Raw genomic sequence first — 24,020 nt, 5'->3', positions numbered from 1 at the left:
ATTCTGTCAGATGTTCCTTAGAGAGAGTTAATAAAACTCTTAATCCTAACATGCTTTTAACAAAGTCTTTAACATCATGCCTTGCATACCCAAACAGTCCTCTGCTTGCTTTCTGTAAGCTTAAGATTGGTTTGTGACATGATGAAGTATATGGACTGACTTCTTCAGATAGTTTCAGGCCATAAAAATTTTAAGGCAGGAGATAAAAATATGGTCTTCTCTAGTTACAAAGTAGTTTGACGCTTACACCGGCATTCCAAAAAAATTAAAGGATTCTTTTAACAGTTATGGGAGATACTTTTTTTACTTCTTTTGATAATTCAGGTGGGGTTGTGCTTCAGGCTTTGAAGGGCAGAATTAATATTCAGTGTAGACCTTTCATTGGAAAGAAGATGTACTTTTAAAAAGACAGTTCTCTTTTTATCAGTTACTGATTGCTTGGACTATATTGAAATTAAATAGCATCCAGTTAACTGTTTTGTCATTTGCTAGGTAAAGTGAAATTAATTCAGAAGATGAGAGGTTTAGTTCACTGAAAGTAAAGTGTCACTTATTAGATTATGATAGAGTCAAATGAGTTCATTTTATTAAGGTTTCTACATTACATCATGTTTGTCATCTTCTGCAAAATAGAATTGTCTTGAGTAAAAAGAACCAGTGGCCTAAAGAAAGTTCCAAACTTTCCAATATACTTTTAATCAAATGATCTTATATATTTCTTTCTTCAGCGTTAACTCGTATTTCTTTAATACATCAGAGAATGTAGCTGCTATTGGTCATATTGTTATATTATTGTGGTTTTATTATTTTTTAACTCAACTTTGGCTTTGGTTGCTAATCAAAAGCTAGGTAATGGTCCAGATATTTAACAAAAATAGCATAGCTTTGTTTTCCTTTCTAACCCGACAGACAAAATTGTTAGACATTGCCTGAACACTGACGTATATTTTATATATTTGCACACAAATTCAATACTTTTCTATCAGACAAATTCATAGGATTTAGTCTTTGCTATTTCTATTTTCTTCTTAAAGTGAATGTTACCACAGTGAGGTGGTAAAAATGATAAAGAAGCATCATCAAGACTAGGGTGAATATTTTCCACTAATTTTTTTCTACTTTATTATTAGTATGAAGTTTGATTTGCCTCGAATTTTCTTATTTATACATTAGTATTACACATAGAAACCAAAATGATTTCTGCTAGTGCATTTCTGTCAGTGAGGTATTTTTTTGCATCACCTTTTGTTAATTTGGAATCTTCCTTTTGTTAACTCTCAATATCACCAGGAAAGAAAAATGGGTTTGTTATTAAGCTTTAGCACTTCCTTGAGTTTGGTGTGGACAATCTGTGTGACCTCTGCTGAGGCACATTTTGTCTTTATAGACTGAAATGTTAATAGTTTCTTCTTTTAACCATTTTCTGTTCTGTTTGTTCAAGTTTGCAATCTTTCAGTGTGCTTATACAGTGGTCCCTGTTATGAATGACACTCAAGAGAAATCTAGAAGATGTTTATAAAAGTAGAAGTAAATAATATTTGATTCAAGTCAGACAGAGACTACTGATTTATTTCCTTGTTATTCAAAACCCTGATAATGTAAGGGTATTTTTTCCTAGAAGCTTAAGGGAAAAAACCCTAAACCACCTAAAGCTGCCACTAGCTCTGTCTCTTGACCTGATGGTAAAAACCATCACTGGTGAGAACAGGCTATCTAGAGGAATAATGTAGCCAATGTGTCCAATGTGAGGATAAGAACAGTAACCCTTGGAAGGACAGTGTTCTGAAATGTACCAGAAGTCACTGAACAGTTTTAGTAATGATCTCAAATATTTGTGCAAAAGACTATATACATGAGAATATAAATATTTGGGAAGACATAAATTGTTTGTTATATTCTTAATTGGAAAGTTTCACTTTCAGTTTGGAACACTGTGTAGGTGATCTGGGGGTTTTCTTAAAGTATTTTACAAGGCAGACCAAAGGCATAGACAATGCGATTTCTACTAGTTGCTTTGTTTTCAAGAAAAATAATGCAGATAGGAGGAAGTAATGTAATATCTGGAAGTTCTTTAGAAATACCTATCTTTTTGCTTAAGTAAAAACTCTTTTTTATAAGGATTTGATTAAACACTAATGAATGTGAACATCAATAAATTAGAAATACATAACTTTTGCAGCAACATGAAACTACTGAGAATATTATCTGATGAGTGGTCTCTAAAATGTGGCATAAAGAATAGACAGAGAAAAAGAATACTAGTTAACAATAATGTTTAGGATAAGTTTGAATGGAAGATGACCAGAGAGACTTACTTGGAAACAGCTGGACTTTGGACAAGGGTTAGTTGCATGGAAGTGATGAAAACAATTTGCTGTAGAGCTGTAGTGCTGTAGAGCACTAACCAAGCAGTTAGTGGTGTCTCCCCAGATGGGGGAAAGAGGGAAAGGAGTTGAAGATGACACTAAGATTGAACATAGGGGTTTTGTGACTCTGAGGGGACAAATAATAGAGCTATTGACAGAGGCAGTGGGAAAAGGAAGAATTTGGATAAAGATAATGAACAACCCCTTCAGCTCATGTTAATTGGTACATGCTCTGTTGACTTCATTCACAGCAATTGAGGATATGGCCTGTTAAGTTCATCTTTAATGGTAAGTTTAAGTTGTCAGGGAGATCTCAGGATAAAATCTCAGCAAAAAATAGGTGGAGATGAAGGATCGAGGTTGTAGGTCCTGAATTCTTGGAAGTGGGGCTGTATCATGGTCCACTGAGTTGTAGTAGCAGCTTAGGGAAGATGAGTTAACTATGCAAAAGTCAGAAGGAAAGAAACTGGAAGAAAACAGGAAAAGAGAGAAGAAGGAACCCACCAAAAGGGCCAAAGGAAGGTTTGAAAGAGACTGGAGCTTTGAAAAATAAAGAATTTGAAAGCATCCAGATAGTGAGATTAAAATACAAAAGGAAAGTGTACAAATAATGTGAGAGGAAAATAAAAAATAAAAGTGGTTTTTACTCAGTTTACAGAAAAAAGATAAACATATTAATTATCTAAGGGAAACGTAATATAGAAAGTTAGTGAAACATAATAAAAATTCCTTCAAATAATTCCCATTTTCAGAGAGATGTTAGGAAATTTAAAAGTTGTGGTTTTCAGTAGTATATGTTTTTACTTCATAGTTCAAATTTTCACTTCTCAGTGTCTTTTCTGCTTTATTGTATTTACTTACATACTTTATTACATGCTAAAATACTAAAAAAATATTAATAGATAGGTATTACATTTAAATTATTGCATTTAGGCAATGTGCATAAAAACTAAATAGACTGTAAGATTTTGAAACAAATTATTTGTCTCTTGCTATGTACTTTTCTTTCTTTCTTCATGTAAAAACATAGATCAGTAAGCAAATATACGTGATATATGTTTACCATATACTTTCTCAAAGGATGTAAACATGGCATCATATTCTTCAGACTGGTTTTATTGTCCAAATAAATTCTTTAATTAAATTGAGCTCTTTTTTATTTAAAGCTGTCTTTTGGGGAGATATTGCCTTAGATGATGAAGACTTAAAAATCTTTCAAATTGACAGGACGATTGACCTTACACTGCACTCCAATGAAAGACTTGGCCATAACACAGGTATGCTATTTCAAGCTTGTTTTAACTTATTTTTCCTGTTAGTTAATTCCACATAGAAGGTAATCTCTGTTTTAAATATGGAAAGTCAATATAATGTCTTGGATAGCGTTAATTTACACTTAAAAAATATTATACAAAGAGTATAAATTTGTTTTAGGGAAAGAAAGAGAGAAGTAGAAATTTTAATTTTATTCTGGCATTTCTGATAAAAAATATCGTGTTGAACTGAGGAGCAGAAGCTGGTAGGAACCATGAGTGTACTCTGCAGGTGGTCCTGAGGGAAAGGAAATTGTACAAAGCTTTGATTTCTTCACTGAAAGTTCCTGATAGTGGAGAACCTATGGGTTACCCTAGAGACAAAACTGGGGACCTTGGATTACCATCTCTCCTTTTGCTCTTTTTTGTGTTTCATCCAGTTCTGTACCTAGATCCAGAAGCAGCATTAGAACCTCATCCTTGCTATAATTTGCCTTGTCTAAAAAGCAACTATTTATACAGCATTTTAGTATAGGTTTATTTGCTATTGTTAACATACAATGCACTATTGCCAGAACTGCAATCTGATTAACACAGGCAGCTGGATATTCAGACGCATAGATAAAGTGATATTATTTATGTGTACATATGTGTGCTTGCAGAAGAGAAAAAAGATAATCCATATCTAATGTTTAAAAATATTTATCCTTTCAGGATCTGATTTGTAAATTGATAACTGAGAATTTGTAAATTTTCAGGTTATGATACCATAAAAAGACAAGTTACTTAGGAAAAGTCTGGGAAAAATGCTATTAGAGAATCTATAAATGTAAAATTAAAAATTATTTTCTATTCAGCATGTTTTATATGGTCCTGAACTGAGATACTGTAACTTATTCCTGATATGTGGAAGTACATTTTTCAGGTGAAAGAAGCAATTTTAAATTTAAGCTTTCAATATTGATAACTTTAAAAATATTTTTACTCTTCCTATGTAGATGTTGTGATTAGACTATTTAGATGACAACTTGCAAATTTATTTTATCTTTTTTAAATCCACTTGTCTTTTCAAGGCAGGAACAGTGTTGATAATTTCTAGATCTAGACTTGATTTTAAAATGTTAGAATCAGTGGTCTCCCTGCCTCCCTTCCCCCAAACAAATAGTTTAAATTGCCTTTTGAAGGTATTTCAGGCAATAGTTTTGTTGACAAAATGTAGACTAAGATCACTCATTTCCCCTTGGAGTAATGCAGTCAAGTGATTTCTTTGACCCGATGACTCCCTTTTCTTGTTTTCTTCTTGCTTTTCTATTTCTTCTTTTTAACTGCAAAGTTGTTCTTTTTCTTTTTGTTTTTTTTTTTTTTTTGTTAATGGCTACAGAAACAATATACATTATTAAGCAGTTTTTAAATTATATTTAATATTATTTAGTTTTTCCTTCCTTACATGTTTTGTGATAGACGCATTATCTTTTCTTGTGGATGGTATCCTATTCAGGATATCGAGTCACCCTGTCGAGGATTACTAACATATTTGGATCAAATTTTTCTACCTGTGTTGCACAAGACAAGTTGCACAAGACAAGTCAATCCAACTGTGATAGTCAGCAGGACTACACTTTTGACAACAAGCTTGAAGTTGATGACTTAATGGCTCTCAGTGAACCCTCAGCATTCTTGCTTTTTCTAAAAACAACATTGGAGAACTCAATTTTGCACTGCACATATGTAATTTTTTTCTACATTTACAGCATTCTTGGTGCATAAACTTGGAATTTAGCCTATTTTTGCAAACTGCACAGCCTAGTGTGCTTTTCTCCCCTTAATTCCTGAAATAGCAAATTACCAACAACTAGCTAGTTGATATTAAGTAGCAACTGGAAAAGGAATGTAAAATGTCTGTAATATAGCCAGCAAAATTTTACCTTAGTTATAAACAGAATTGCAAGCTTGAATTCTGAGCATTCTCTGTAGCTGGTCTTCACAAACTAAAGGTGACGTGGTAGAAGGGTTAGATACTTGGTTGTAAACCATGAAGATGGAGTGGTGGAGACACACTTGTCATTGCAACTCTGATTAAAATCCTGAGGCTCACAGGCCCTGATTCACATTATGTGACTGCTCCTTTTGGGGAGGATTATCTGTCTGGATTTGTCAGATAATCTGTGAGCTTCCCGGAGTATGGCTCTTTTATTTTATTTTTCATTCCATCCAAGCAAAATGCATAATCATTGTAAACAGAAACAACAGTAGAGCTGATAAAAATTTTATGTGTATATTGAGTCAAAACTGCCTAAACCATCTACCTTCTCCTGCTTGAACTATGAGAGGACACAGCAAATATAAATTTTTTTAAAACTTTTTTTAGGCTGTGTGTCTTGGCAAGACTTAATATTATTCATATAAGACAGCTTAGTCTAGCTGAGATACTTTTTCTTCTTTAGTTTTCGCTAAATGAAATACACAAGCAGTGGTAAGACAAAAGTGAGAGTTGTTTTTTTTTTCTAGAAACATAGTATAATAATTTCCTTAAGTAAATAATGGATTCTCTGGGGGGTTTCTGTTATTTCTGAAAGATGATGCTTTTAAGGACTTTTTAATATTCTTTTAGAATCTTTAGCTATATACCTTGTTTTATAAGATGAATGGTAACATGAGAGACAATTACATTAATGATGATCAATGTTATATTCTATGCAGTATATGCTATAGTTACTATACAACTTGTTGGAAAGGAATGTATTACCTCATCTATCTAAAATGTTTTTAAAAATTTGGAAATTTTTTCTCGAGGGAGCCAGCAACTATGTGACAGTGTAATCCAAATAATTAGGCACATTGTTATTCACTGAGCAACCACACACTTACTTGCCTTTTATGGAATTTTCTCATGTGCAATATGATTTTAAGTTACTGTTTAATAAATGTATTTTCTACATATATGTTGAAAGTTTTCATAGGAATTTTGGAAAGGTCTTTTTAATGGCAGTTGGAGGTGTCAGTGATCTGTTTCCATCTTTTTACTTTTTCTATTGTAAAAGTAGTTTAAAAATTCACTTGTCCTGTAACAGATTGTGAATTGTAAAATACAACCTAGTGCAAAATTATGAAAATCACAAGACTTTCTGAACAATTCTGAATGATTTAATTGACTAGTGCAGTGTCGTCAGTGTTCTTGCTTCTGGTTTACTGGTGATTGAAAAGGCACTTGCAGCCACAACAGGTTTATATGTGAAGGGTGTATGTGTCAGAATGCATGCAGTAAACCCAGAAATGTGTTTTATTTCTGTAAATGGGATGGTAAATGTTAAAATAAACTACTTCATAACTTAGATTTTCGTTGATTGCTGTAATGACACAGATATCTATCTATCTATCTGTCTATCTATTTATATGCCTGTGAGGTCTTACTGCAATATACACCAGCTTGTGATGTTTCAAAACCTTTAGAGTGCATTGACATCTATTTGCATGCTGGAAAAAAACCCCAAATATTTCATGGTAAAATCAAAAATATTAAGTTTACATCAATTTTGTTGGAGGTTTTTGGTTGGGTTTTTTATGTGTGGTGAAGGGTTGGGGTTTTTTTTGTCATTTGTTGTTGTTGTTGTGGTTTGGGTTTTTGTTGGGTTTTTTGGTTGTGGTTTTTTATTTTTTTTGTTAGTTTTTTTTTCTGATGAAACTTTGGCTGTTTGCTTTCTCTCTTTCCCTCCATTGGAATGAGAAAACTGTGGCATGCACTCAGGAAATTTCTGTAAGGGAAAGCCTTTTAGCTGTCAGTCAATATAGCTCTGAGGATGTCAAGGTCACCAGAAACAAAAAAAGCTCCAAATAATGATTAGATGATGTAATTGTCATGACTTGCCTGACTAACAAAGAAATGTTGACTTACATTCATGGAATGCATATTAGAAAATTTTTCAGCTAATAATGTGTTTTTATTGCATTGTCAAGAATACTTGAACAATTTTTATGCAAATCATTAAAAATATTAAGTTGCCTTTAAGTTGCATTGCAGATTTTATGGGACATTTTCTAATTTCTCCAGGCTATATAGTTGCTGTAGGTTTAAGATTCCATGTTTTTAACTTTTGAAAATTTCTTTTTTTTTTTTTCTTTCCTTTTAAAGGTGGCTTTGGAGAACATGGAATGTCAAAAAAACACGGTGCCCTCTATCAGCTTATAGAGAGGATAAGAAGATTTGGCTCTGGTATTTTCAGTGTTTAAATTAGCAAGTTACCTGATGTCATAGTGTATCATGAACGTTAATGATGATAGTATTTTAACACTTTAAAACCTTCATGTATTGCTATTGGCATAAACAAATTATGAAATAAATAGTGCAAGAATAGTAATGAAGAGATTAGCTTTTTGTTGTTTTTTTTTTCTTAGATTTCTACATCAGTATCAAAAGCTAAAATACATAGTTTTAAATCTTGTATTAAAAACTGCTTAACTTTGTTGTATGGCTGTGTTCACAGTTATCAGCTCAACTAATATCCATACAGTGTCTTTTCATGGCAGGTAGGCTATGCTGCATAGCTACTAATTTTGTTTGTTTCTTTCTTTTTTTCTGGATCCAGGTGGGGCATTCTGATGATTCATACTGTGTTTGAATCATTTGTAGTGTGTTATGCCGAACAAGCACATTTTTATACTAATCAATCATGCTCTTGTCGGTATAAATGTAGTTGAATTCAACAGCCCACAGAAGTGGAATCCCCAATAATACTGGTTGAGTTTACTCACTGTATTTAATGCAAGGAGACGTCACTTTAATATCATGAAACGTCAACTTCAAAAAGGAAAATATGTAAAACTTCATTGTAATTGTACCACATTTTGTCTAAATGTATCTTGCAAGGTTAACCAGAGCATGGTAACTGCCTTTGCAGATGTGCTTTGATATATAATTTTCATTCTTTATAAGAGATTTAAAATTTTAGTATTGCATAAATTCTTGTAGTCTTTCACATGCAATTTGGCATAAATTTCTTACCTAGAGTTCTGGAGTGCACTGATAAAAATAATTTGAAATGGTAAAACATCTATGTAAACATCTGAAGTGGTTCAATAATGATTGCATATTAAGTGTAACAATAGTTTTTCTGTAAAGTGTCTACCTGTTGTGTAGACTGTTGCATAATTCCCATTTACACACTTTTTTAATTACAATGATAAGTTACTTGTTTTACCTGAGTGTGTTGTTTTGTTTGTTTTTTTTTAATCCCTGGAATTTTCTGTATCATTCCTGATATAATTTGTTGCATGCAGGTTGTTATAAAGACAGGCTTTTCTTCCTGTGTATCAAAGAGCTTTCTCCCTGCATTGTGCTGGAGCTTCTCCCCTTTCTTCTTTTTGCTGCTCTCTCAGCCCTGGGGCTATTCCAAGATTCCTTACTGCCCAGAATCCTTCCTGATTCTGACATAGTCATTAACACTCTGGTGCACCTGGTATCACAGGGGATTCTCACAGAAAGAAAGTGTGCTCTTCAATGAGGAGTAAGATTTCAACTGCACTGCGTAGGATTTGTTGATCACCTTTCAAGGGATCTGTTTTTTATGAACTGCTCAGATCTGCATACTAACCTATAAATTGCTTCAGAAGAAACACCTGTTCTGGTGTGCAAGTCCTTGTCTAACTATCCTTATCCTTTTCTGTTGTCACTGTAGGTTTCAGCTGATTTAGAAAGATTTGACTGTAATGGAATGAATGGTGGTAATATCCCTGAGAATGGTAGATATTTTTTTCTCTTGTAAAGAAACTCCAGCCATGAGTAATACTTATTCATAGGGCCCAAAAGTTAGTTTATGAAAAATGTATGGACTTCTTTCTGCTCTGGTGCTTTTTCCAGATCATACAATAAAAATGAAAAAGATAGTGAATGTTTTGATTACTTTGAGTCTGTCCAAAGACTTTCCTTCTTTGCTGGAAAAATACTGGTCTATTAAAAGGTCCAAAATAACACTAAAGCCAGAAAAAAAAGAACCCCCCCAAACCCCACTAAAAACACAGTGTAATTTTCCAAATATTTTTATTAAAGGAGAAAATTTAGATGCAATTATGCAATGCTCATTCCAGTTGATAAACATACGTGCAAAATTGTTACTTGAGATATGTTTAAAAAATGAGGATTCAGACTTATTTCAAGCCTTTCTCAGAAAACTAAGTAACGATAGACTGTCACGTAACAGCAATGTCCTACTTTTAAGAGGCATAAAGAAATAATCTGAGTTTGACCTGCTGGAAAATAGTTGTTCTCTTTGTGTGTGTGTGTGTGACCTCATTCAGTATTTTAATTATCATTACAGGTTTTGAGCAAAATAATACATCTAAAGGAAGAACTACTGCAAAATTCTCAGGGAAAAATGAGAAAAACCGATTTCCTAGAGCTGCTACATCACGAACAGAAAGAATATGGCCAGGGGGTGTCATTCCATATGTTATAGGTGGAAATTTCACTGGTAAGCTTTATGCTTTGGATGGAAAGAGGAAATATGATTTTTTTAAATTGCCTTCTTCTTCCTTTTTTTTTTTTAATTTTTAGAAGTGAAGTCATACTATTAAAGTCAAAAGAAAAAATCTTAGTCTAATTAATTGTTTTCAAAGGCAAGCTACATAATAAAAATGTATAACTACCTCTTAGAGAGGGAAGGCTCTTTTTCTTTGCTTAATATTTCCTGTTGCATGTTTGTTTCCAAGAGCCAAAGTAACAGAATGTCAAGAAATCTGTTTTTCGGGGGATTTTTTTTTTTAATGCAGGATATTTGGCACAAGTATATATCTAATTCAACTGGTGTGACATATATTCTACTGAACTGATTTCACTCAACAAACTGACTCAAATGTGTTTTGTCATTCCTCAGTTTGGTTTTCAGATGGGTACACACAGACATTATATATGACAAGAAGAAAGACTGCCAATAGAATTCTTGGCAGAAAACTGTAGAAAAAGTTTAAAGCATTTGTTATCCCTGAAAAATATAAATGGATCAATATCGATGAGAATGTAAGAGATAATTTTAAAGAGAATGGAGCAAAAAAACCCAAATATAATGGGAAAAATATGTAATAACATTTACTGTGCATGATAATACCGGGAACCAAAAGAAACATGCAAATACTCACACATTGCGTATATATGGAGAAACCATTCATTCCTTTCAAACTGACATCTACAGTCAAACTTCCAGTTTGTGAATTTACATAGTACTATACCAAAAGTGACCTTTGCTTTAGGATTACTATTTTCTGAAATAATCATAGTAAGCTAAATGAAAGCATACCAGATTAAACATTTTGCCTTTTTCATAAAGAAAGTCAAATTCTAAAGCTTGGAAAATGTTGCTTAAAGATAAAGGAAAAGGGCAAGATTGGATGGAATAACCTTTAATTTTTAGAATCAGATATGATTTGATCTTGCCATTTTTACAAACTTTGAAGTTTTGTCATCTTTAAGTTTAAAAAAGATTGGATTTTTTTTTTTAATTATCCTATACTGTAACCTGCAAGATGGATATATTTCTGTTAGCAAATTCTTACCAAATAATAATGTTCTTTTTGAAGCAATACAGCTATATTCTCAGATACTGCCCCTATGTCAATAAACTTTGTCTTTTGTCAGGCAGTGAAATTACATTGCTGTGCTCTCTGAAGTATTGTGTACTGGCTGGCTTTGTGTCCTGTGCTGAGAGCTGGCCTGGCTGCATCTGCATGTAGGGTATAGCTCTGACCTTTTCTGAATGTGTTTCTCATTTTTAAAACTAGTATCTACGTGCGCTTAGCATTTTACCAAAGTCTTAATTTCCCACTTTTGATATATCATTTGTTTTCTGAAAGATTTTGATGCAAAGAAGAAGAGACTTGTCTGTGTTGAGGTCAGCCTTATTTAAATCAAATGCTTCGACTGGTATGCCTATTTACATGGCTTAGATTAAACTGGTCTCCAGAGTGGAAGGCTGTAGGATTTTTCTTTCTTTCTTTCTTTCTTTCTATTAGATAGATAGCTAAAATCCAAGGTTCCTCAGATTTCTTTGTTTTCTCCTTTCTGTTTTTTTTTCCCCTCAAGGTGATTCACTTGATGTTCATCTGGGAAATTGCGTAGCAAATATTATGCTGATGCAGGCACATAAACAACACTGTATTTCTTCCTCTGGTGTAAAATAGTTGTGGTTTTTATTGCAGGTTTTGTATTTACTAGAGTGTGTCAGGCAGTATCAGTTCCCTTGCAGGCACATATGGTATGATGAGATGATGTTCTGAGTATGCCTTTAATTGGAATCTGGCAGTACATGGGACTACTGGGACACACAGGGCTTCGTGATTCACTGACTCCTTCCAGGCCTATATTCCTGGTATGGCTTGTAAGGAGAAAGATGCAGTTAGAAAAGTCTCTTATTTCATCTCATGCAACTGTCCTTCCAGGCACCCAGCGCGCCATGTTCAAACAGGCCATGCGGCACTGGGAAAAGTACACGTGTGTTACATTTATCGAACGAAGCGATGAGGAAAGCTATATTGTTTTTACATACAGACCATGTGGGTAAGTGTGAGTGTATGGTAACAGATACTTGTGCTTTCAGTATTTCGGCATGTTTCTCAGCTTTGCAGTTATAAGGGAATATATTCTTCCCAGGAAAATGAATAGTTACTGCATTTCAATGATACCCATGTTCTGCCTGACTTTTAAGTTCATTGAAACCAGTATGTGTAGTAACTTTGTGAAGTTACATCTCTTTTGTCTATTTCTAGATAAAATAATCTTGCTATATATACCCAGATATGAGACTTATGTTTGGCTTTCAGTCATGCTTCTAATATTTATATGCATTGTTCTAAAGGTATCATAGGTTTGTCATTTGTTTATTCTTAGCTTTCTCCATGTCATTGGTGAATTATGTATGGACATCTATCCCGTATCCTTTTTCCACCTTAATTGTTGTTAAATGTAGTTTTATCTCTCGTATCCTTGCCCAGATTTGTTTAACGACCAAATTCATGACTATTTTGCAAATTCCTTTTTCTAGGTCACTCGTGTGTAAAAGTGAACAGAACAGGTTTTATTATTCATAGGTGCAGCTTTCCATTAATCACCATGTTCCATCTTCAGATATTACTGCTCATTAATGCCTCAGTCAGCTACATTTGTTATTTATTCCACTCAGAATTCTTGATTTCATATAGTGGTCAGTGAACTTCCTGAGTGGACCATGTGTATTTCCCAAGAAGAGTGCACACTACCTGTGTAAATTCTGTACTTCTGACAGTCACCTCCTATTTGGGTTGTAGGCTTCCCAGTGAACAGTTCTCTGTCTTCCTGACTTCTTGATCATTGAACCCTTTGTATGCCTACTTTTGAATTGTATTAGGATAGGGAAGTGAAAAGAAGTTTTGGGACCTCCTTGCATTGTAGAAATGATCCTGAATGTATTTGATTTATAGCCCATAAAATTACATGTAGAATTATTTGTTTAAAGTACCCATGACGTTCTTTTTAAGGCATAGGACAACATAATAAAACCCAGTCCTAAGCTATTTTAGAAAGGGATCACCTTTGCCTCTGAAAGTCTCTGAGCTGCAGATCCTTGCAATTGGGGAGCTTATTCTGTGGTTGCCTGTCATGTTCTTATGCCACTCTAGGTATGCTGTAGACCCCTAGACTGCTGTTAGAAACAGTGCCAAATTAAACAGACTTTTGTTCTGAGCCAGCATGGCTATTATTTTAGTGAACACAACCCATAAGATAGAATTCACCCATAAGATAGGATTGGGGGATGCTGACACACAGCTGCAAGAGAAATGGGAAGCAGAGAAAAGTCATGATGGTTCCCTTGTGCTCACAGAGGCAGAAAGCAGTGTAAATTTAAACAGAAGAGTGTGAAAGATATAAGTGGTTTCAGTCACTTTAGAAAGAGAAGTATGAAGATATCTGCCAAATGTAAATTCTACAACTTCAAAATACCCAAAGCCAAATGACAGAAAATCTCTCCAGAACTGTTCCTTAGGCTGGTTGATGCTTTATGAGATCAAATCACTTTAGGGGGAAGGCTGGATTATAACCAGTTTTAACCAGAAAGTTGGAATATACTCAGTATCTACTTTCAAAGTCAACATTATCCTTTACCAGTAAGGTTGTTTTATTGGTGGGTACTTTGCAAAATACAAATAATTTAAAAAGTCTGTAACAAGTTTAAAGTAAAAACAAAGAAGAGTGTGGCTATTAACAGTGCATCAGTGATGAAACAAAACCAGACCAAACAGAAGGGGCAATTGAATGTGGGTTTTTTGTTTTTTTGTGGTTTTGTTTTTTGTTGTTTGGTTGTTGTTTTTTTTTTGTGCCCATAAGTCGTTTCAGGAAGGGCCAGATAAATAAGAGCCTATATTTTCTGGGTGAACAGGAACCGCTGTGCACTACCCACCAGCATACAGTGCTGATGCAGGATTTTCCACGGAAAGAGCCCAGACTAAAGCGACACCAAACCAACTGCAAACACTTTCTGGGCTACATGGCCAGTTGCGTAAAATTAATCTCAGTTCTTTCCCATAGCACCCTGCTGTGTTGTTTTGTTAGCACATTGTGTCATTATTGTTTGTAGTACCATGGCAGCTAACATTCACAGATGACAGAGATTTTATTGTGCTTAGGACTGTTGAAATAAAAAACTACATGATAAACCCTGCCCCAAAGAGTGCACAGTCAAACCATAACACATTTAATGAAACAAAGTGGACAGTCATATATGTGGAAATTCAGGTGTCTGTATCTCAGATGTCTCAGATGACAGCACTAGCACACTAGCAAGGGAAGTGTTACTGAGCCATTGTAAACATTAAGGATAGTTTGGAGCGTAATGTATTACATCTTGAAACAGTTCATGGGAAGATCATCCCAGAAGGGCAGTGATGGAAAAAGCATATTTGAAACATAGCAGTTGGTTATCAGAGATACGTGACCTTCCTAAAGTTGAGTGGTTACATATCATCAGTGGACAAGAGATAAGTTTTGATTTTTGAGTCCCATAGGACTGTAAGGAATCTCAGAAAGTTCTCTGATATATTCTTAAGACAGAAATAGCTATACCTAAGTAATTGCTGATACATGCTTGTCTAACTGGTTTTCTAAAAACCTGCAAAAATGAGTATTTCACAGCCTGTTAGAAATTGTATTGCTTCAGCATCTGTAATATAAGAAATGTAGGAAGTTGAGGGCAGTAGTTTTGGTCATAACTAAACCAGATATTTCTTACTGCAGTTAAAGTACATTAACTTATTTTTTCTGCTCACTATGGCCATAGAAGAGAAATTATTCTTTTTTCTTTTCAAAGGAATCTGTTACATAATTTGAGACTTTTTTTATGTCCACCTTCAGTTCTATTTTCTTTTGGGCCTAGAAAACACCTAATTCATTTAATCTTTCCTGATAAATAGTGTTTTCTATGCTTTTGATCACACTGTTTTGTTCTTTGAGATTCTTTTCAACTAATTCACATCTTTCTTGAAATATAGGGCCCCAAAACTAGGGCATGTTTGTCCAGATGAGTCATTACTTCTGCTGAGCCAGTGTGACAGATATTCATGTATCTTTTAGCCCCTCCTTCCACTTAGGTACCTAAGCATGATGGCTCCCTATTTCTCAACAACTGCCACGCTCAATATGTGGTCAGCTGGAATGTGACTCCAAAAAAGGGCCAGAGCTCTTTTTGTAACTCTGACACCCCATCATTAGTTTCAGTGTGTACCATGATTTGCACATCTTAGGACATCAAATAATTCCATATTTACCTTTCCAGATCTCTTCTTAAAGTTACTGTGAGTTCCAGGTTTGTCTTCATAATATTTAGCAGTCTTTTCTTGAACTGCAAATTTAAAAGGCATCTTCTCTATCTTAACTTATTATAATATTCGAGCTACCTTTATACCTCCCTTGGTATCAGACTTCTCTGATTTGCTTGTGGACAGCTTGTTTGGAAAAATGTCAAAAGCTTTACAGCTGGGTCCCTCCTTCCCATCAGAATAATTTAATCTGCTGAAGTCTTAAACTGTAATTATTTATTATCATGGGTTTATTTAACTTGAGTTTGATAACAGCTAATTGTTGAAGTATAGTTTTGTAGTACAGATGAATCACTTAGTACTTTGAAATTTTGTAATTACTGATAGTCATTTGTACCCACGACCTCCAGATGTGAGAATAAGAATATAGTATTAAGATATTATGGTTTTGATACTTCTAGCAAGCAAGCAGTATATACTGCCTTTAATATCTATTACAGCAAATATTTATGCATCTAGTTGAACAGGGCAAATGAAACTCTTAATTGGTAACAGATTTAAAATACCCTTTGTTCACTACTGCTTCTCTATCCTTATGTTTTTTCCTATCAAATTGAAAGTGCCTGAACACACAAGCAGTATACCTCTCTGTATGCAAACCTAAAAAAGGGGCAGCAAAGTGGAATGGCCTCAAGTCACCTGCTCTTAATAAATATTAGAGTACAAGATCAAACTTCTTTTTATATAGTGAAACAAAAAAAAGAAAAAAAAAGCACAATTAGTCATATTGTTCTGGTAGCTCAGCATGCCTTTGATCTCAGTTTGTGGCAATTTTTTTTCTCCACTAGAAGACTTAAACACTTTTTATGACAAAATTTAGATGACATTGCAATCAATATTGTGTCCTCTTGTATGAGTATTTGACAAATACATCCGAGACAGAGATTTGATTTTTCTGTTTCATATGCTTCTCCAAACATTGTAGACTGAACAGCTTCTGAATGTTTTAACCTCTTTTGAACTTGTTGTATTATATAGGCATATAGTATATAATAAATTGAATAGGCATAGCAGGCAAGTTGGTGAAACAGGTTAATTCATTGCCCGAGGTGCACTTTTGCAGCATTCTTTAGCTAAAGAACATGTTATAAAAGGTGCTCAGTAATTTTTATGAAATGAGAAGAAATCAGAGTTGTGCTAAATAATCTGTGCACTGGGGAAGGCTGACTCATGCTCTCAGGTGTTGATTAACCCTGGCAGCTGACACTCCTCCTGCCCATAGCTTCCCTGCTGGCTGTGACGTGGCCTGCAGCCTGTGTGTGAGCAAGGGACAGGTGACTGGTTGCCATAGTCTAAAACACAGTGCATTAACTCTCTCAGGGATGATTTATGTTAACACACTGGAATGGGCAGCTGTTAGCTGAGGGTGGACTCTGTTGGCTGTATGTTATTGAGCAGGTAAAAAAGCAGTAGCCACTTCTGCCATCACTACAGGTCCTCTTAGGGCAGTGAATCAGAATATTTAGTAACCATGATTGTATCTTGATCCCTGACAAAAAGCAAATTCATCAAGCCAGGTCATAGCCAATATCTACTTTTTATGGATCAAGTTATGTTTGTGATTGAAAGAGGTGTTTTCACCAAGAAAAAAACTCTGCCTCCAGAGTGAGATTTTATTTGGGAATTTTGTGAACCTCTTTCTCTTCGTGTAACATAGGTGATGATATGCAGTCCTGCTATGCTTACGAAATTCTGCAGTTTTTCATCCACAATTTCATACAGTCAGTGCCATGGCAAGATGATGTTGTGGTCTATGCTGATTTTTATATTATCACATTCTCAAGAATGCAGCTTTTTTAAAAAAGCGCAGCGTTGACCCTACCTGATTCTTTCTTCTTTCATATTAATTTAAGAGAATGAGTATGTTGTTCCAGTAGTTTCACTGTCTCTTTGTCATTTATTTCTCATTGCTCACCATCATTGATGAGCTAGACTGATTAAATGGAATTAGAGATTCAGAAATAGTTACTGTCTCCAACTGCTGTCTGGTACAATAAAGATTAAAGAGATGAGCTTTAAAAGCTGCCAGTTGATTCAGTTTAAGTGGTGTGACAAGTGCTCAGACAGCACAGAGGTGTCTTTATCTTTTACCAAACACACCTGGGGTCAGACTCATAATATTGCAAATTAATTTACTTCATAGATTTTTTTTTCTTAGTTTCCCTTACTCTTTTTCTCAATGCAATTATTGAAGTGATCAGAACCTTGTAGCTTAATTGGATGAATCTGTGTACTTGACATGACACTCAACCTAACAAATCCTAATGAACCTCTATAAGTGTGCACTGCTGCTGTTACTTTAAGACTTGTATTAATTCTAATTTTCCTTGGCATGTAAAGAAACACTCAATAAATTTCTTTACATTTTCTCTGAAGTACTTGAAATCTATCAAGTAACCTGTATAGGGGAATTACCATAGTCCTCTGGCTGCTTAGTTTTTTGGAGGAAACCAGCATTAAAAAAATAATTTCCAATGTGTTGGGGCTTAGATGTACAATGTTAGACAACCTAGAGGAATACTATGTAAAAGATTAGGGTTAATTTTTTTCTTCTGAAAAGAAACATCTTTCAAATGTGTCAGATGAGGTATTCTCAATCACTAAACACATTTGATAATGCACAACTTTTCTTGTTTTTCACTGCTGTAATAGTAAAATGTCAAATTATTTTGTCAAACACTCAAAAATCTATCTGATTTATGAAATACCACTAACAGCTTTCAGAAGTGATCCAAAACACCTCCACTTTCAAGAAACAATCATTTTCTTGGTATTTTTAGTTGCATTTGATACTTTGGTTAATTAGGTATTTATTTACCATATTTTCTTATTTATGAATTGTCTCAATAGCTTAGTGTTTTGTACAGGCCATTTTGTTATTTTGCTTTTAGTACACTGCTGTTGCCTGACCTTTTCTAAGATACAGTGCAGAACCTTAAAAATTTGGACCCTCTTTTGTTCTAAAAGAAGTAAAAAGGACAGGAAGAAATAGACTGTAGTTAAATTCTTGCTTTATTCTTTTGCCTTGGTTATGAATAGTGTCAATAAAAGCAAAGCAGGAGACATCATAGAGGGTACTATATAGAATTCTTTTTTTCTATTCATCCCCAAAGTATCCTGTGCGATAATTATATTGAATATATATGGAAACTTTTAAGCCACCAAATATGTTTTTGCTAGCTGAACTATGTAGTGTATATGAATTCAATGACATAAGCATGTTAAAACTATTGAAAATGTGTTAAATGTTCTACAACTTACAGTCTCAATAACCTTGATATTTTTTAAGCCATAAATAATGATTAATGTTCTTTAGTTCTGCATTGCAATTTTTCTCTAAAGAGTTTCCACACAGTGGTAAATATGAAGACTCTGCAGAAGTATTTAGACTATTTTAAACAAAAGAATTCATTCTGCCGTTTCATAATTATATTGGTTATCCTGTCTTTATTCTTATCAATCTCTTGCACTGTGATCATGTGTTGTTTTCAGATCGTAAAGATTTTTAATTACAAATTACATTCCAGGATTTAAACAAATGAGTTTAAATCTGTTCAGTCTCCAAGGTGTATTTTGCAGGATTATAGGTGAATGGAAAACTAAATAGGTTAAAATTGGTTGTGTAGTAGAGCTTGGAGGGTTGTGGTAAGACTGTGACTGAAAGTGCAGTACCACAGGGGCTTATCCTGCAACCTGTCCTTTTTAACATCGTTATCAATGACCCATGAAGAGGTGAGAGTTCATGCTCTCATCAGCTTTGAAGATGACACCAAGTGGGGAAGGGGGGGCAGATGATAGCCTCAGTAGTAGAGCTGCCACCCAAAAGGCCCAAGGCAGGCTGGAGGAACTGACCAACAGGGACCGTATGAAGTTCAACAAGGGCAAATGCAAAGCCCTGCACCTGGGAAGGAAGCGCAAGATAGGTCAGGCACTGCTGGCTTGGGAGAAGCTCTGTGGAGAAGGCCGTGGGGCAGTGAACTGGGCAGAAACCAGCCATGGGCCCTGGCATAAAGGCAACTGAAAGCATCCAGGACTGTGTGAACAGAAGCACAGCTGGTGACTCAAGGGAAGGGATCATCCATCTTTACTCACTGCTTGCTAAATTACAGACTGACCCTACATCCAGTTATAGCCCCCCAGTACAAGAAAGATATTAATAACCTGGAAGGACTTAAGCACAGGGCTGCCAAGATGCCCAGGAGCTGGAGCACTTGCCCTGTGAAGAAAGGCTGAAGTTCCAGTGTTTGCTTAGTTGGAGAAGATGTGGCTTCAGGGGGTCCCAGCAGTAGCCCCCAGTTCCTACAGGGAGGGCAAAAAGAAGAGGGAGCCAAGCTCTTCATGATGGTCCTTGATTGGAGAACACAAGGCAACCGACATAAGTTGAAGAAAGAGAAAATCAGAATGGGTATAAGTAGAAAATATTTTACAGCATAGACAGCCAAGTATCAGAGCAGGTTGTTCAGAGGGGTTGTGCTGTCTCCGTTATTGGAGGTTTTCAAGACCAGATTAGGTAAAGACTTGAGCAACCCTGGTCTGCCTTCATATCTGACCGTGCTTTGAGCAAAAAGATGGAGTGGAGACCTTAAGAGGTCCCTTCCAACTCTAATCATGCAAGAATCAGTGTATTTTTATCCATATTTAGTAGTCTGTAATGTGACTTTTCACAGATTGCATACGTTTTATGGATTTCTATTTTTTAAACAACCCTTAAGCATTGCAGTGCATTTTATCTCTGCACATGTTAAGGTATAGCATAATTACCATACTGATGTATATGACCTTGACATAAGTAGGAAGTCCTAATCCATTAAATTCACCTAATATGGTGATGGTGACACACTTTCACAGAATGCCAGTTACTTTATCTGATTGATTCTTGAGTTTTCTACCATGACTTCTTGTAGACTGCCAATGCAAATGCCACATCTTAGTCCTTACTTCAAAGTGTTGAATATTGTGTGAATATTGTGTGGTCACTGCAATATAAAAAGACATGAAGCTATTAGAGGGTGTCCAAAGGAGGGCCACAAGGAAGGTCAAGGGCCTTGAGGGGAAGCTATATGAGAATTGCTGAGGTCACTTGGTCTGTTCAACCTGGAGGAGACTGAGGGGAGACCTCATTGCAGTCTACAACTTCCACTGATCTCCGCGGTGACCCAAGGGAACAGCCTGAAGTTGCATCAGGGGAGTTCAGGTTGGATATTAGAAAGAGGTTCTTCACCCAGAGGGTGGTTGGGCACTGGAACAGGATCCCCAGGGAAGTGATCCAAACCTGACAGAGTTCAAGAAGCGTTTGGATGATCCACTCGGGTACATGGTGTGACTCTTGGGGATGGTCCTGTGCAGGGTTAAATGTTGGACTTAATGATCCTTGTGGATCCCTTCTGACTCAGGACATTCTGCGATTCTGTGAAAGAAAGATAAGGAACAGTGTTTTCTACAAGATATGAAGTCTCAGACCTATAGCAGCAAATGGGAAATTCTATACTGGGGATACATGGTCTTCAATGGCTTTTTGAATGAATGAACTTTTCTGAGAATGAGGAGTTACTGTAAGTTCTACTACCTTTAGCTCAAAGTACAGTGCATACTTCAGCATTCTCTCTCTAGTTTGATGGGACGGTAAATAACACTATGTAGGAGGTTTAAAAAAACCCCCAGCAAAACAAACAAACAAAAAATACCCAAAAGCTTCTTAAGAATGCAAACACTTTTCTCTCCAGGGTGAGTATAAGTGAATGAGAGGGTATATGAACTATGGTAATATCCTTATTGTACAAAAGAAGCATATTCAAATAGTTGAGTGACTAGTGAAAGATGAAATCCTGTGTAAAAATGATAGTAAAAATATTCATAGTGCTTTGTTTATGTTTACATATTCACCCATAACCATAATATATATTCTGCAGGTATGCAGTCTGAAAAATATATTAAAGCAAAACCATGTCAGGTGCAAAGGTGAAACCCACTGTGCAATTATGAGATGAAATGGTTTAGCTGCTCTAAATTTTTATTTTAACCTTTTTTATCATCTATGCTGTATTTTTAGGACACATCTTAAGGTAGTTTTCCCATTGCTATTATTCTATCAGTGTTTAAAATAATATTTGTATATAATATTGTAATTAGTAGTTTTGTGTTAATACTGTTTGTATTCAGTGAGGGAAATACACAGAGCAATACACAGGTGTTCTTTATTTCCTTTTACTGTGATGTGGAAGAGTAGTCTGTAAACGTGCAACATTGATGATGGCACAGAATTATAGCAGGGAGTCTAAATTGCCATTGTTTTTATTTACCTTGAAATGAGCTATTAAGGGAAGATACTTTAAGAAATAAATTAAACATGGTATTGCATAGCTCTAGCTGAAGTACTGAGCATAATTCAGAGCTTTGACCTAAAAAGTTGTTTCATACCTATCCTTGGAACTATCTAAAGCAGAAAGAAAAGAGTTAATTCATATTGAGGGTAGGACTACTTGAGAAGCAGTTGAAATAGCAAAGAATGATTGTCATGTGAACAATAATTTTTCCCAACAGTAATTTCCTCTTGCAACTCTGCTAAACTGTTGTAGTAATATTTTCCTTTATAAAGTAACTTGTGTGGCATTTTTAATTTTAAGATAATAATTTTTTTGGTATGTATATCCTTGGTTTTAGCTGTTACTGTAAGCTAAAATGCTGTGGTTCTACTTCTCCAATACCCGTATTTTAAAATTTTATTAGACACTGACAAAATTAAATGAAGAAGACTAACCAAGACTGACTGACTAGCCAGCTAACCAAAGTGAAAAGTCTGTTTGCCACCACAAAACCTGAAAAGGGGAAACAAGCAAATGTTGCCTGTAGAATTTAATCTGCTATCAGTATTGCTCGTGCAGCTGCTCTTCCTTTATTGCCGGAGGAGGCATCCTATCCTGAAGGATAGGATCATTCTCCACACTAGCATTGACCTGCTCAAGGACCAAATATACCCTGCCATGTTGCACCAGAAGCATGTTTTCATAGAAAGCAGGAGAAGGTAAAGAATGGAGGTGCTCTGGTCAATACAATTCCATTCCACCTGACAGACTGCAGAATTCACAGAGCAGAGATGGGAAATCAGGCTTCTATTAGGGAATATAGTGCTTTGCTTTCTTGAAATATTTAAGGTCTTCAGAGGTGCTAGAGAATAAGCTTTGAAACCTGAAATTGTGTTCCGTTTCATAGGATTTTCTTTATTCTCCTTTCTTTCCTTTTGCTATCATAGTCAGCAGACCTCTTTTTCTAAGGAAAAAGAAGGTATCTCAGAAAAATGCTGATGGTATGAATGCTTAAAAGAACATCTCTGTTCCATAAGTTTACATTGGAAATTTTATCGTGGAAGTGCAGTGGAACAGGAATCAAACATGAGAGCAGTTGCAAAGTAGGTTTTTGGATTTTTTTGGGTTATGTTGTTTTTTTCCTGTGAAAATGTAAGTTTCTGTGACTGAGGATCCTATTATAAAAAAACAGGAGTGTGAGAAAGAAAACAGGAGTGTAAGAAAACAATTCACAGATATTCAGAGCATTCAACTTCCTAATATCCTGCTGTTGCAAATGACATTGTATATTACCCATAGCCAAAGAAACAAAAAATAAAAGGGATTGCACAGTGGCATCACAAGATTCTGCATCAGGATATCTTCCTTCTGTATTTTCAACTTCATTCTAAGTGAGTCTTTTAAAGGACTCATATTATTTTACTTGCGTTGTTTCTGCACCTTTTATAGGTGGATGTCAGGAAGTAAGGTGATGTTTCAGATAAAAATAAAGCAAACTTATCAGACCTGAGTGACAGAGAGACTAGTAAGTGCTATTAAGCTACAAAGCAGAAGTAAGGCACAGAAGAAAACTTGCCTTTCCTTATTCTTTCTGCTTCCTTCTGCATGCCTCTTCAGTGTGCTGGGGCAAGAAAGCAGTGATAATGGATGGGTGAGCTAGTACTTCCAGTCAATTTAATTTATTGATTCTTTAGAAGAAAAGAAGTTCCTGTATCATTCTGTAACAGGCTGTCAGAACAGTGACAATTCTGTTGATCATAGCTAGCATCTTTTAAGAATACCTTGAATAATAATAAAAAAAAACCTTCATGTGTCCCTTATTAGGTATTTTGAATAATAAGTTGTTCTTGAACAAGGTCTGGATTTGTGAGACTGCCAAAATTGCATTGTGCGTTATTCTACTGAATCTTTATATGTTATTTTCCGAAGTTTTAACTAAATTTGCTATGTGGTTTGTAGAGATATGTATGAAAACATTTATCTTTGTTTGTGTTTTAATTACAGGTGCTGTTCTTATGTGGGTCGAAGGGGAAATGGTCCTCAGGCTATATCTATTGGCAAGAACTGTGATAAATTTGGCATAGTTGTCCATGAATTGGGTCATGTGATAGGTTTTTGGCACGAACATACACGACCAGACCGTGATGACCATGTTACCATCATTAGAGAAAACATCCAGCCTGGTGAGATATTATGATAAGCATTTTGGAAAAAGAAAATTGTCTGCTTATTTTTTGGTGTTTCCTTAATCCACTCAACTCTATTAA

At 35.2% G+C, this 24,020-nt stretch overlaps 1 protein-coding gene across 2 annotated transcripts in view; it reads left to right on the top strand.

Annotated features, from left to right (window-relative positions):
- TLL1 (tolloid like 1) overlaps positions 1 to 24,020 on the top strand; it is a 132,179-nt gene that overhangs the window by 53,601 nt on the left and 54,558 nt on the right. For both annotated transcript variants that reach the window (XM_051790167.1, XM_051790168.1), the window contains exons 2-6: positions 3,533 to 3,643; positions 7,749 to 7,829; positions 9,931 to 10,083; positions 12,044 to 12,161; positions 23,758 to 23,936. In XM_051790167.1, coding sequence (XP_051646127.1) covers positions 3,533 to 3,643; positions 7,749 to 7,829; positions 9,931 to 10,083; positions 12,044 to 12,161; positions 23,758 to 23,936 — 642 coding nt within the window. The remainder of the gene's footprint in view (positions 1 to 3,532; positions 3,644 to 7,748; positions 7,830 to 9,930; positions 10,084 to 12,043; positions 12,162 to 23,757; positions 23,937 to 24,020) is intronic.

The sequence above is a fragment of the Manacus candei genome, unplaced genomic scaffold, assembly GCF_025592945.1.
Source record: "Manacus candei isolate 608988 ecotype Guabito, Panama unplaced genomic scaffold, ASM2559294v1 h1tg000028l, whole genome shotgun sequence".
NCBI classification, from domain to species: domain Eukaryota; kingdom Metazoa; phylum Chordata; class Aves; order Passeriformes; family Pipridae; genus Manacus; species Manacus candei.
The sequence above is the reverse complement of the archived record's forward strand: the minus strand, read 5'-3'. Positions and strand labels throughout refer to the sequence as shown.